This window comes from Triplophysa dalaica, chromosome 14 (assembly GCF_015846415.1).
Source record: "Triplophysa dalaica isolate WHDGS20190420 chromosome 14, ASM1584641v1, whole genome shotgun sequence".
Lineage (NCBI taxonomy): Eukaryota > Metazoa > Chordata > Actinopteri > Cypriniformes > Nemacheilidae > Triplophysa > Triplophysa dalaica.
The window spans coordinates 14,975,547-14,990,640 of NC_079555.1; the positions used below are offsets into that span (position 1 = coordinate 14,975,547).

The following is a 15,094-nucleotide window of genomic DNA, read 5'->3' on the forward strand; positions in this document are numbered from 1 at the left end:
CTAGCTGGTTGTTTGGAAAAGGGTGTCATATGAAGAGACCTTTTATTGTTAATCATTGATGATCTTCAGAACTGTCACGAAGACACAAAGGAATTCTGGAGCTGATGTCAAGATCTCATAGAAAGAGAATAAATAAATCACAAGCCCAAACTGCCTCAAAGGAATGTGATATTGTGATGTAGGTGATGTGATATGCTGTATATGTAATGTTGTGAGAAGATACTTCTCTTAGAAGCAGGTGTGAATACAGGTAAAAACTGGATACATATACTGTCATTAGTCTTCATAACTTTTATTTTTAAGAGATTCATATTTTATTTTATTTCCTGTCTGCTACATAAACTTTGAAGTGTGTACAGTTTTATTCTTCTTTTAAAATGCTTGGTTGTTTTCTACCCATGAATAGACAAATATTTGACAAAACACACTTGGATTGAAAATTAACATTCTGGGTTGTTGCTACACAACTATGGGCTGAACCAACCCACATTTAGCTTTATAGAACCCTTATTTTTAACCCAACTCTGTGTTTCTAGAAAACAAACCAGCATTTTTTAGAATGTAAATAAATCATTTAACTGCATTTTCCCAAATACATTCTGCAAATGATATAGCCTAACATTATTTAATTTGTGTAGATTGCAAAATAATAACCGATTGTGACAGCAACAAATAGGCCTAATCTCAAAAATACATACTTCAGTAATGACATCTAACTCGCAAAAATACCAACGCATTTGAACGATACAATATTGTAGATTCACGTGTCATATATTTTCCTACAATAATGTTAACTAATTGTTTTTAAACTTCATCTCTTTTCATTCCATGGCACCATGGCACATTTACCGTAGTGCACAAGTGTTCTCTTCTCCTGTTCTTTAATACAGTGTAAGTGTACTTCAGACTCTAGAGGTCTCCATCCTTCAGCATCCGCACGCAGCACTCTGTACATTCTTCTGCATCGGCAACAGACCTAGAGAGAGAGAGAGAGAGAGAGAGAGAGGTGGAGAGAAAGAGAGGACACCGCGCAACGGCAACCTGAGACGCGCGTCCTCCGTCAGAGCGCACGAACGGGAACTCTGGTGGTTTGACGGTGAAACCGATGGAAACGTCCTGAAGATGATCTACCAGACCTTGATGATGGATCCGTCTTTCGGCACGTCCAGCTATGCTGCCCTTGCGCTCGTCTCCTTATAGATCATTTTTTCCCTTTTTAAGTGCTCCACTAAAGCTTTTTGTGATTGAACACTTGAATCCGTCTGAAGACAAGACAAGGAACCGGGCGCATTGTTTCCAGTCTCAATATTATAAAGGACTTCAGTTCATACAGGATTCGTGATGTCTGCTTCACACAGCTCCTTATTCCTTTGTGAGTAAATTTAGTAATTTATTCATATTTGAGTCAGAATGCTAACATTTAGATTTGATGTGTCGGACCTCTAACCTTTTGTTCGAAGTTGAGAGGATCGTGTGCCAGAGATTGAGACATGAGTTCATTGTGTCAACATTGTTCACCTTGAGCCGTGCCAAATAAGTTTTCAGTATTAAAGGGAGCAGTGATTGAAGTCTCATATGAATGTAACAAATACCAACCCAAGGATGACGAAATAGACATAGAGTTCAACAGAACAAGACCCCCACCCATTCGCGTGGTCTGTGGAGTAAATCAAAACCAGATGTTTTGGGGAATATGTATTGAACTCTGATGAGCTACACCCTTTAGATGGAGTGAGTTAGACAGCTGGTTTCATTGTGTCTTCTGCGTGCCTGTACCTGAGACCACAATAGTCTTACAGGGAGACCTGCCACAATGTGCCGTATGCGAAAATATTACAATATTGCTTCATCATTATGCATCACACTGTACAATCGTGAAAAACATATTGGATGCTTTTGCCCTTGCGTTACGGCGAAAAATTGAACGTTGCCACTTTGCAGAACGGAACAAAGACGGGGCACATCGTCCGATCCAGATCTCTTAATTTGTTGTGACATCGGATGGCAAAAATAGATCCTCATGTTAATCGTCCGCATGATGAGCCGGTGGCGCGAGCCGCCGGTGTGCCAGTGGGCAAGGGGGTCTCACGCGTCCGCGTGTTGGGGTCAGACGTCGGGAGGATGTTTGAAAGCACGCGTGCGTCCCAACGGTCACATTTTAACGCCTCCCTCGCCTTTCATTGTTCGATGCTCGGTTTCTCTCGCGTCTTTGTAACGGGGGCGCGTGGCTGTCCCAACGTTTATTATAATCACTGCGCCAAACTTTTGTCCCTTCATCCATCTTTTGTGTCCTCTGCGCGTGTAGGCTATGTGATGCCCATGGGACGCGATGTGAGGAAAGTACAGAGCTTGTCCACATGTTCCCCTTATATTAACATTCCTTTAGTGTTTGTTGTGTGTTTAAAAGGTCGTTGTTGTTGTAACACTCATGACATGAGGCGAATAGCTTACCAATTCGTTTTGTCTAAAGGGTTTTAGCATGCCTATGTTTCACATTGTGTAGTCTAACTAATGTCTCTATGCACTTTGTCTACAGAAATGTTATGAAATATTTGGATTTATTGAGATATGGTTTATGAGCTTACAAAGCCCCCCAAAATGGCTAAACATGTATAGGGTATATAAAGGTAACAAACAATTTTTGGCCAAAGGGTGGTTTGCTTTTGTGTTTATTCTATAAAAGAACAACATTTGGTATTTTTAAGGATACTCTTGTTTTGGAGGAAAGCATTCACCAAAGTCTGTTTAATATAATATATCTGAAACCAGCAGAACCTCTTGCTACAGAAAATAAGCATTTGTGTATCTTCCTCATGCAATATCATATGGTTGCCAAAATAAAATGTTTGGTCAAACTTTTGCATAGTGTTTATATTAAATTTACCTACTTAACGAATTAGTAATATTGTAAGAATGAAATAATTGTTATTATTATACATATTTATATATTATTATGATACATATCCAGTATATGTAAAGCAGACAATTTACAATTACAGTGTTGTCTGTGCTTTGCTTATAGTGTTAAATGTGTAACCCAAGCCCCTTCTGGGATGCTGTAATCTTATTAGGGTGATGGGAAGATAGTACCAATAAAAGGGAGAGCGTGTTTCGTGCTCCCTGACACATGCTTTTAATTCATAAGCAGTGCTGTACTATACAACGTAATGAATGTGGACTTTGCTTTTGCTTGTGAAATAAAGTGTTTTTCTTCTATTAATTAATTCATTCTGAGCATAATTTATCATCACTTTGCTTTTGTACACAACAGTAATATTGGTTTATCAATAACAAATTACAATGGAAAGGTCACTCTGTGCTTGCTATTGTGTACCAATTATTTTTGTCTTTACCGCATTTTTACTTGTTTTCAGACATTTATCATTTGAATGTATTGTTGGCTTGATATAAATGATTATCGTGTTTGTGAGGGAAGAATGATTTAAATTGATGTTGTGCTTGTAGTTTTGATAGGCTAATGCATAAGATCAATTTCCAAATGCAGTGGCCTTACATTGTCATTACAAGTAAACTCCTTTAAGAATGTATAGCTCTATTAATGGACTTTAGACCAAACAAACACTAGTTTTTTCCCCATCTCATCTCTGAGTGTCCTCAGTGATAGACTGAATCAATAGTGTGTAATGGGGTAATTTCCATTTCATTTTATTCAATGGCTTCCAAAGATCTAATATTACTTAAGTCTAGAACCCCGGAGGAAAGCTATATATATTTAATAGTCTTATCACAAAAATTAGCCGTCCCAAACTGCTGCTATCAGAAAATGAACTGAAAATTGGAGAAACCAACCCAACTCAGTACTCCGCAGAAGACACTGCAATCCATACAGATGATAAATCTCTAGTCTATCCCCTCTAACGTCAAGACTGACTGGGAATGGAAAACGTTAAATGGGAGATCTGGGAAGAAATAACAGATTGTAATTCACTTGTCAGAACTGTAATGGGGTCATAATAAATAACTTTTTCAATGTCATGTCATTACTTAGTACTCTCCCGACCCAGCTGAGACTCCACAAGTCACTTTGACCGGGAGTTTTCTGTCAAGCCACACGCTGAATGGGATCTAGAAGGTCTCCGGTTTTACCATTAGTTCCAATATCAGGAAACTCTTGGATAAAGATTTTTTTTATTCCGTGCTATATTTAGCTTATAACCCCAGGCAGAAAGAAGGTCTCTCAAATCTAAAACTGACAGGACCACAGACCCAGAGGTTATAAAATGACACTTTGTGAATAATCATGCCCAACACTTTTCATCACAGACACAGATATAGTTATTTAAGAACATCATTTGCCGTGTATGGAAAAAAGCAGATCAATGTGGTTTCAGACCAGCATTGGCATTTTAATCATTTTACTCGTACACTTACAATGGCTTTTGCTAGGCATTACATTAAAAGCGGATTGTGATTTCCGTTAAATATTTATGAGAAAACTTTTGCAGATTTTAAATGAGTGTTTACGGAGTGTTCTGAATGGCTTTAAGCGGGCAGATTTTTCATCTGGAGATTCGGATGTTTCGATTGTTTTGTTTACTGAAGCTCAGATGTTTGGTTATAGGGACCATAAATAACCTATTTTCCAGAAGTGGTTTGGGTGTCTGGCTCTCTCGTAATATCCAGTACATTCCTGAGGTTTTCCATCAGGACATTATCCAAATCAAGTCTCGCAGAAACGCAGCACTCAGGGTCTGACCTGTCTTCTAGCTCCTTCCGTAGAAACCCAGATAATTCTCTTTGTTGTTGGTTGATAGGACTATATTTGTTCTGAACGTGTGCGTGTCTCCTGCTTCATCCGATCTGATGTGACATTGTCTCAGTATGAAGTTCAATATTTGTCCTGGGCTGTCACGCCACAGTTCCTCACAGTGTAGATAAACAGCTTGAAGAGTTTTCCAGATGTGTAACCATGAGGAACACGTGCTGACTTTTCTTTTCGTATATGCACCGTGACTCTGGGAGGCGTTTTGTCTTTGTGGAAGACATGTTGGAAAGGTTTGGTGAATGTTAAAATACCCTTCTCCCAGCCTAGCATGATATACAGAGACAACTACAGTATAAGTGAGCTGTTTGTAGGATGAAAAATGTCAGAATTGTGGTTTTATGACGCTATCAAAGCAGTGGTTGAACACGCTGGGAAACCCAATGTTGCAAAATGAGATCAACCAGATGAGACGGCAGGATTATTGGTTTATAATTCACCGTGAATCTGAATTTAATTTGTTAAAATTTTGAAAATAGCCTCAGGTAATTTACGTTCAAGGAATATAGATTGTCATCATACCACAAATTTTAAAGCACCATATGGTCCCTCATATTTATAGACTATAAACGTTCGCTGCATTTTTTCTTAAATATAACAATAACGTCTTTCATCATGAACCAACCTTCAACGCTCGCAACAACATACAAATATAACATGCTCCTTAACTTGAGAAAAAAATCAAAGCAAGTCGTAGTAAACAGCAGGCCATGTTTGAATCATTCTCAGGGCTATAAATCTCAGCCTCTTTTGACTCCCTCGGCTAAATTACTCCCAGATTACTCTGGAGTCGTTCAACAGGAACTGCCTCTTTCCTTTACGGCTAACCTTTGGCAGATGTTCGAATGGTCCAGGTTGACAATAATTCAGTCCAGATGCATCTCAAAGCTCAGCTTGCTTACATTAGTGACTGGTCATGAGTGGTCACCGCACCGACAACCAAAGATTATGAATCGACTTCCAGTATTCCATGACCCAACAGGATTGGGATAATCGCCACCTCCGTGATAATTTGCAAGAGAAAGAACAGGGGGCCCGTGCATTTTTCGATGCAGCAAATAACTATGAGAGTCAATGGTGCGAGGGCAATTACTTTTTTCCTGTTTCTTGGAAGTAATTTGTTGTAGCGAGAGTAAACAGTTTGATGAGAGTCCTTATGGAGGAACCGAGATTAGCGCGATGATAAACAGTGCGCTGGAAGAATTGCCAATGAAGCAAACATTGAGAACATTGAGTAATAAGAAGTCTACTTCTGCGAATGCCATTTCAGGACGAGAAACTTTCTTTCTTATTCACTAAACAGGCGCTGTCTGTGGGCGTCTATAGCATTGCTGCATTTAAGTGATTCTTTTGAAATCTTATTTATGTAAATGAGGCTATAATAGATTGTTCATTATTCACAAAATGCTAGTTATATTGACCTGGTGCAATTAATGTCGCAACCACCAAAAGCAAACAGTAAACAGAAGCTTATTTAATGGGTTGTTTGTGTACGTTTTATATTCATAATGTCAGCAGTGATTCATGACATGACGGAGGAGAGCATCATATATCTAGAAATGCAGTTTTGTCGGGCACACTTTCTGCATTTTAAAGAGGCGATTTGGGTGCCTGTATTGGAGTGGTAGAGTCCAAGTAAAGTGTGTCACTGTCTGCAAGATATTTTTCACCCATGCAAGGTGAATATGTATATCACAAACTTGTTTGAATGCCAGATTTGCATAATTATTTTAGGGAATCGGGTGCTAAAACAGCATGTGTAAATAAACAACATTATCTGTGGGTTTAAGAAGTCATTTTTTGCTGCGCCCTTGCAGTGAGACATCTGACAAATCCAAATGAAAATGTGTGTTTCCATCATGCTGGATAGTTCGCCCAAAATAAAAATGAGGGCATCATTTATTCATCCTCTTGATTTAAAAAAACTCTATGAGGTTTTGTGTCCATACAATGGAAGCCAATGGGGTGTTGTTCCGTTACCAGCATTCTTCAAAATATCTTCTTTTTTTTTCATGCAGGTTTTTGATGAGGAATATAATAAATGATGCAAGAATTTTCATTTCTTATCACTTTAATGATGATTTCATCATGGGTGTGTATTGACTGTATAATCTCAGGTGCAGCGTGATGCTGTGTTCACTTCCTCTCCAAACAGGAAGAAGTATCTTAAAGACAAAATAACACACTGACATGATGAAGGCATCTGGTGGTTTTGTCTATTTCGAGCTCAGGCGGCTTTGATCCATACTTCCTTTGAGCAAAAGCAAGTATATTTCTATCTTCAACGGGGAGCAGTGATCTGTCTATTGAGAGAGACAATAAATTAATAAATAAGCAAACCGATTGCCAAAAAAATAACATGACTGCTGTTTAAAAAAGCCTTTCAAGATTTGAAGAGTGTACATGGATCTTGGTTCTATAAGAAAGTGTTTGCTAGGGAAAGAATACCCTGGAGATTATCTGCTCCGCTGTGAGAGCTCCAGCTTTGTTCATGATCCACTGAGGCAGTTTTGTGGAGCGAGGAGACAGACGGAGAGATAGGTTTGTGTGGTACGTGAAGTTGAGACCGCTGTTACATTCTGTGTTACATACTGTTGCCGTCTGATGACTTGCATTTATTTATATATTCACAAATACCACAAAACAAAAAACCTATTTTAATAGTGAACCATAAATGTAAACTTGTGTGCAATATTCCAGCTGTTTAGAAGCTGTTTTAAAATTTAAACCACAATCTTATGCCAATTTGTAACTATTTTTAGTTTGAACTTCAATCTTCTTTCGCGGTTACTGTAAGTTCAGGGGCAGGGGTGGGCTTCATTGTTATATTTTTTATAATCATTTACATTTTGGGGAAACTCTTATTAAACAAATCAGCCACATTGTAAAATAGTGATGAATTCTTGTGAAATCAGACCGAAAAATGGTATTCGTTGCATTGAAATATGGCATATCAAGACTCATCTCATCCGGTTTGACATCAGGGCCTTGTAAATATAGTTATTTATTATTATATTTCTGTTATATTTAGTATTTTTATACTATATTTAAGGCTAGTTAAGTTTTAGTTTAGTTGAATCATAACTGATCGATGTCAAACTGAATGTTATCATATTTTGAAACAATGGCCTTTTCAAGGTAAGGGGTAAAAGACGGAAAACTATATAGAATGGACGTTTCACTTTTTTCACTTTTTAGTCATTTATAATTTGATGTCGTAATATTTGTGCCTTTATGGACATCATTTCTGCCATGTTGAACACAAATTTACTCATGCAGTTATTTACATCTGTTGCATTCCTGATAAGATTGAAAGCACCTGCTGTCCCTTTTTCTGTTGAGTTGTTTTTTTTCTTTCCAGAACCTTGCTATATATCAATCTCATCAGAATAACTAAATGAGATTAAGTCTCGAGTGGATTGTAACTTTAATGTTTTCATTGCCGATGCATAGAATGCCTCAAAGGAAACAATTGTATTACATCAGGAAACGCGGCTGCATCCTCAGAGCAAACTCACTCGGAGCATCTTCTGTCTCCCACCAGGAATTCATTAGCGAGAGACTCCAGCTTTTGTTTCCCCATCTTTGACAGGCAGCTGTAATTGAATTGAATTGATTAGATAGATAAAAACATCTTTGCAACATACGCATGTTTCTACACAAATAGAGAGTCCTTTAGACTCTATTTGTTGTGTATCATCTCCTCTTTGTTCTGGGAAAAGCTGGAGCCGTAATGTGAGGGGAAATGTTCCACATCACTCTATTTAGACACCCACTGTTCCTTTCAATTTGAAACAGTCTATTAGCTCTGCTAGCGGGCCATTCCATTTGATGTTTCGAACTGGCCTGCTCCATTGTCTCAATTCATTTCAGTCCCTTCAGCCAAACTGACCCCCCCCATTACGCATTTACTCAGTGTGGATGGGCTTGTTTGTTCAATGCGGTGTTGCCAGATCTTGAAAGGAGAACAAACAAGACTTTCCGATGAGTTTAAATAAGTGATCTGTAGTTGTAAAAGTAGATTTATAGATGTGGGAGGTGTCTTATTTCAGCTATTTTAGGATGAAACCAATATGGATATAATGTAATAAAATTAATAGATTACGGCTAATGTTCGTAATCGTGATCAATCGATTCCAAAATAAACGTTTGTATTTCATATGTATATAGATATATAGATATATAGATATACAAAACATGTATATTAAGAAATATTTGTAGTGTGTAATTTTTACCAAAAAATGTATTAGGGTATCTAGGGTTTCACATACTTTTTCCACCCTGCACTATTAATGTTTACATGTTGTGTTCAATAAAAACATGAAAACGTATAATGTTTGTGCGGTATTAGTTTAAGCAGACTGTGTTTCTCTATTGTTGTGACTTAGATGAAGATCAGAACACATTTTATGACCAATTTATGAAAAAATCCAAGTTAGCCCAAAGGGTTCACATACTTTTTCTTTCAACTTTACATATAAATGTTTATTTTGCAATCTGTTTTAATATCTATTATACAATAATAGTTAAATAATTCACATACAGTAATGATTATAGAAATTAATACCAAAATACAGCCATTACTTAGCAACATTTACTCCCATTCGAGTGTTTCCAAATCTGTATCGATTTCGTAGTTCTGATGAACACAGATAAAGATATTTGGAAGAATGCCTTCAACCAAACAGATCTCGCTGCAGTTGACTCCCATAGTAGGAAACAAATCTTGATAATTTGTTTTGTTCTGCTGACATTTTGAGGGATGTATGACAGCTAACAATTCTGGGACACTTGTGACTACCATTGTATGTTACCATTGTATAAACTATGCTAGTCAACGGTTGGCCGATAACCAGAAAGCATTCTTCCAAATATCTTTCTTTGTGTTCATCAGGACAAAGACATTTATACAGATTTGGAACAACCTGAAGGTGCGTAAATGTTGACCGAATTTTCATTCTTGGTTGAATTATCCTCTTATATGTTAACATTGATGCAGAGTCATGATCTAGTGAAACTAAACATTTGCAGTTGACAAATGCATTTCTTTAAAACTGAAAGGTCATTCATTAGAAGAGAAATAGTAGCAGAATATGATTACATCGATCTCTTATTGAACTGATTGGTGAGATGCAGACTGATTTTATGACTCTGCAGAATGAATCTTCACTGAATTTACTTGTTTATGATGTTTGTATTTCCTGGAAGATGTTCATAAAATGACTGCTCTATATTTAGAGCTTCCCTAATGGACCTTTTTGAATTTAAAATACAGGACTAGACAAATGACCAAAATCTATGTTTATCGTTATCGAATCACGTATATTTCATGCTAGCTGTCGCTGAGCTTTGAAGATCACGCAATTTAGCCACAGAAAAAGCGCAAATAACTTAACCTTTTCATAGTCCCATCTGGATTTCATTCAGAAATCCTTTGCCAGAAGTCCGTGTCTGTGATTATCAGTGTCTTTTTAGGCACTCCAGGGGCATTACTTTACGTTCATCAAAGTTTAATGGATTTTATTGGTAGTGGTTTATGTGTTTAGAGAGCTCCTACATTAAGCACTGCTAATTTTAACAGGAAGGACTCGGCGTGGGTGATGAATGACTTCATTATCGGACACCATGTCACACATTGCTCTCTTCATAGTAGAGTTAAAACTTTGCATAAAGCAGTATCACTGATCATCCGCAAGGCTGCCTGCAATTAAGTCCCTAATGCGGGTGATTACACTGACCCCGCCGTGCCAGTTTATCTAAATGACTCGACCTTTTAAACGCCAGGCCGCCACACGCGCTACCTGGAAGAGTTTTATGCTTGCGCCCAAGATTACACTCCGTGTTTGGGTGATTTCACCTTGAAGAACTGTATTTTGCACCAGCCTGCTGTAAAAAGCTCCTTTTTTCCTTGGGAACAGATGGCGAACCTGCTCATTTTTTACGAGCCGTTAGACTTGACTCGTTGATGAAACGGAGACCTTCCAGCGTCCCACTCATGCAGATGTGTATCTTTACGGTTTAATATATCACCGTCTTTACCAGGCGGAGAAAGCGCTATACAACCAGTCGACAGTACCTCCATACGTTAATGTTTTACATAGCGTGCCATCCGAGGGTGGCGATATCAGGACGCATTCGCTGTCAGCATCTGGCGTTGCTACAACCCTTCAGATTTATTCAGGGATGTAGCCAGAGCTTTCAGTTGTAACTCTGTTTGGCTGAAACATACACACTCCCACATTGAGACCTTGCAAGAAGGCCTGTGTAGAGCGTAACAAGCTTAGTGCACCTCAGGGAGGAAAACAAACATTAAAGTCGTTCTCTTCCTGTGTCCCCGCCTGCAGCCATATTCCTCTGTACATGCTTAATTGTTTAGTCATATTTGGATTCCCTCGTGTGTCTTTGCAGCGGATTATGTGTGATACTGATGCAGGATACTGTAGCTGTACACACTGTCCATCAAAACAGAAATCTGTGATTTTAAAGGAAGCAAGCTTGGAAAAGGAAAGGGGTAAATGACGTTTGGGTTGTGCAAAAAAACGCATTTGAACAAAATATCTGAAATAAAACAAATATATAAATCATGTTTTCAACTCTTCTGGTTTTAGTAAACATTATATAAAACTACTATTAACATCTAAAATGACGCTTAAACAATATTTGGCATTCAAAATTAAACCGATTGGTCTGCAGTTACGATTGTTCTTGTTTTATGTGCATACTGAATTTGTATTGGTCATTACAATACTGTTTATCTTACGCCATCTTTGAAGTAGATGAATGGTATTGTGGTGTGTATAAAAAAATATTTCACAGAACCAAAATTAACTCTTGTAAGGTGTTTTTTTTACTTAGCCAATGTTTGAAGTCTAGTGGAGCCACGGCACTTTTCATTTATTAAATCAGTACAAATATGGATTGTTTGATTGATGTGAAAATACATTTTACTTTACACTTTGCTTTGTTCCAGGTACAAGCAATTTAGGCATTTACGGATTACATTAGCCTTCGTTGAATCGCATTTGTGAAAAGGTGCAAAACATGAGTGAAAAAGTATGTATTATTATTATTAATAATAATTTATTGATAATTTAAGGACAAATATTATTTTCTATTCATGTTAATATTTATTTGTTAGTATTCCTACTTGAATAAATACAAATCTGAGGTTGAACTTTATCCACTTCTTTCATTTATTCTTCATTTCTTTGAAAAAGGGCTACACTAGTTTTATAAAAGCTAAGCTTTCTTAATAAAAAACTGTTTTTTGATGCCTTGCAAACACTGATATGTTTTTCCATCTGGAAATGCAAATCTGGTTGTTTCAGTGCTGTTATTGATTTACATTTTGTTTTTGTCACCACTGGCTTGTTCTTATTTATATTTCAAACCTAGCTGCAGGTTATACTGAATCCCATTATGTATCTCATAATTTTATTCTGCGTCCTTCTTGCAGTGGAGGGATGTGGAGTGCTCAGATTTGGCATGATTTGTTGTCCCTGGTCCAGAGAGACTCAGGGGGGGGAAAAACAGCTACGTTTGCAAAACGAGGCTTTCAGAATAATTAAAACCTGTGCTATAGGACTGCAGCAGGCCTCAAACAATATGCTTTTCTGATACGGTAAACAGTGTGATCAACTCCCATGTTTGGTATATTATGATGCATGGATCACCATTTAATATTTCTAGCTTTTATCCTGTGTTGCTCTGGCTTCTGTTTCACCACAACGAGCAGGTTGTACCTTCCCACCTTGATAACTGTAACCCAACGCTGTGTGATGTGAAAGGCCATGTGATCTCTTAGTTGGTTAACCTTTCTTGTTGGATGCTCTTTTGACATTGAGCAATGTGGTGGATTCAGCTCTTCACAAGCCTGTGTGCTAATGAGCAAATTAAATCCCTGGTGTCACGGTGCACACGGCCGGGGGAGAAAAGAGCAGCTTGCTGCCTCAGCAAAGGACAGCCCAGAGCGCCGCTAAATTCCATCTCAATGCAGAGGTGGAGCGCTGCTTGGTGCCACTTGGCGATGTAACATGTGCCCTGACTTCAGTTGAGTCCTGTTAGAAAGATTAAAAAAAGATGTATTGCCCTTTTCCTTTTCTTGTGAAATTTCCTGGGTTATTTAAGCCGCACGAGCACTGATACCATCTGAGATCTAAAGTAAGAACGATCATGTTAGTTGTGCGTGTAGGGCAAGCATCACTATTAAATAAGATACCTTGTTTTCTTGCTAGGAAAATGTTAAGACAGATGAAAATCCCACACAATGAGAAGATTCGAAATGCTATTGATTCAAATTTTTATCAAGACAAAAACACATACAACATCAAGCAAATATTCACAAAATACTTTGTTTGGTTGTTGAATTTCAGAAGTGTTTCTCAGAAATCGATTACTGTGCGTGAAAGCAACCAGCCGGGAAAATGCTTAGCATTGGTGTTGCATCTTGGAAGAATTTCATTTGATAAATGTTTGAGCTCATGTTAAAATCTCTGTCTTGGCTTCCAGATGTTTGTATGTTGACAAATCTGTGCACAGTTTGAGATCATGTGAAGATCTTTTATGAAACTCTAGAGGAGACACATGTGAGATGACTCAAGTATTTTCCTCAGGACAAAAATCTGGGACACATTATATTCAAGCAAGTCTGATTAATCTCGATCTTTCTGGTTGTCAAAGAAAAACAATGACAATATTAGAAGATCTTATGTTTGACTTTCTATCCTTCATTCTGTTTTTTTTCTTGCTGATTACTTTATAAGCAAACATTTTATTTTTTGAGGTCATTTCTTATTCGCTCTATGTTGAGTCTTTATTTTATTTTATTTTACTTACATTTTATTTTTCCATTTATTAGGGTGACCATACGTGCCATCTTTCCCAGACACGTCCTGGCCAGGATTTCGGGTGCATCCTCCGTAGATCGCATTTGTCGACCGCAGTTCAACTGGTTTTAGTGAAAAGTATCTCCCACAGTTGCAAAGAGCATGGCAGTCAGTATTTGTCCGCCACATTGATTCAGACAATTTAGCTTTTCATCTGTCTGACTGCCATCCTTGACTCAATGTGCTTGGCTATTTATGAGTGTTTGACCCAAGCAAACACATCCAAAGTGGCTTAAAGTGGTCACCGAGCTTTCCGTTCCTTTAGTAGAATGTTTACCTTCCTTCAGACTTGCCCCATGACTTATTCATCATGGTGCAGAGAGGTCTGCTGCGCTTCAAACGTAAAACTTACGCCCCTGCACCTCGATGCTTGTGTAAAGCAGCTTTCTTCTACTTCATACGCTTTCTTGCTCCCCAACCATAAATCTGCCTTCACATCACTTTACGTGTAAGCAAACATCAGGAGACATGAGGAAAGAGGGGGCACACTGGATTCTGTCTCCACCGGGCTGCTATTATTCATTGTTTATACTGTTAGACTGTTTACACGGCACCGAAGTTATGAAATGTGCAAATAAAGTGCCTTCTTTTGTCCAATTAAATTAGAGTGACATAAATTAGCTGCTAGCGGTGCGCTTCGCTGTAATGTTACGCCATGAAAGGGCTTCGCATTAGGGCGCCAGGCTAATGTGTTTAAAGCAGACGCAATTAAAACCAACGTGCCGCCTGATAACGGCAAGCTTACAGCTACTCTAAAGGAATTATGGAGTATAGGCGTCTGTCTTATAATGTGCGGCTTATGCGACAGATTCGCTTTTTTCCGCTGACAGTAATGAATGGTGTGGCAGATCTTTGCAGAGCGGATGAAAAGCTACATCATGCGGAGAGACGCAAAGCGAGGCTCATTATCTGTACACAGGTGGGGCCTGGACAACAGAAGCCTTAAGAAGCAGATAGAAAGCTTTCTAACTGACAAGATTAGACATGTTTTGTGATTTTGTAATGTAGTGTGAAGAATTTCTGTCTATCTCTTGCTATCGATTGTAATTTATGTGTGCCAGTCTCTTTCTAGAAGGTTTGTAGGTCTTGGCGTGCACCTGTTTGAAGGTCAATAAGAAAACATTTCCTTTAACTGAATCCACATTAAATTGAAAGATCTGTATAATTAATCCATGTCTTTTTCCAACTCGTCCTCGTTGGCCGTTAGCATGGCTAACTCACAACACCCTCCGGGGCGATTTATAAGAGGGTATTGATCTTTGGATCATGTGACCGGGATCAATACCTAGAAATCACTGTTGTATTCAAGCAGACCAGTGTGTGGCAGAGGTTCTTTAGAAAGGTTGCCTGGAGGGCAGAAGGACGAGTCCTTGAAAGTACTCTGGTTTGCAACCACTGAGCAAATCAATTCTATCACGGTAAAAGG

The 15,094-nt window shown here is 38.2% G+C and overlaps 1 protein-coding gene across 1 annotated transcript in view; it reads left to right on the forward strand.

The window, feature by feature from the left end:
* The first annotated feature begins 1,030 nt into the window (after positions 1 to 1,030).
* The window catches only part of clmpb (CXADR like membrane protein b), a 67,902-nt gene continuing 53,838 nt past the window's right edge, over positions 1,031 to 15,094 (forward strand). Inside the window, exon 1 of the mRNA XM_056766755.1 lies at positions 1,031 to 1,372. Coding sequence (XP_056622733.1) covers positions 1,342 to 1,372 — 31 coding nt within the window. The 5' untranslated portion in view covers positions 1,031 to 1,341. The remainder of the gene's footprint in view (positions 1,373 to 15,094) is intronic.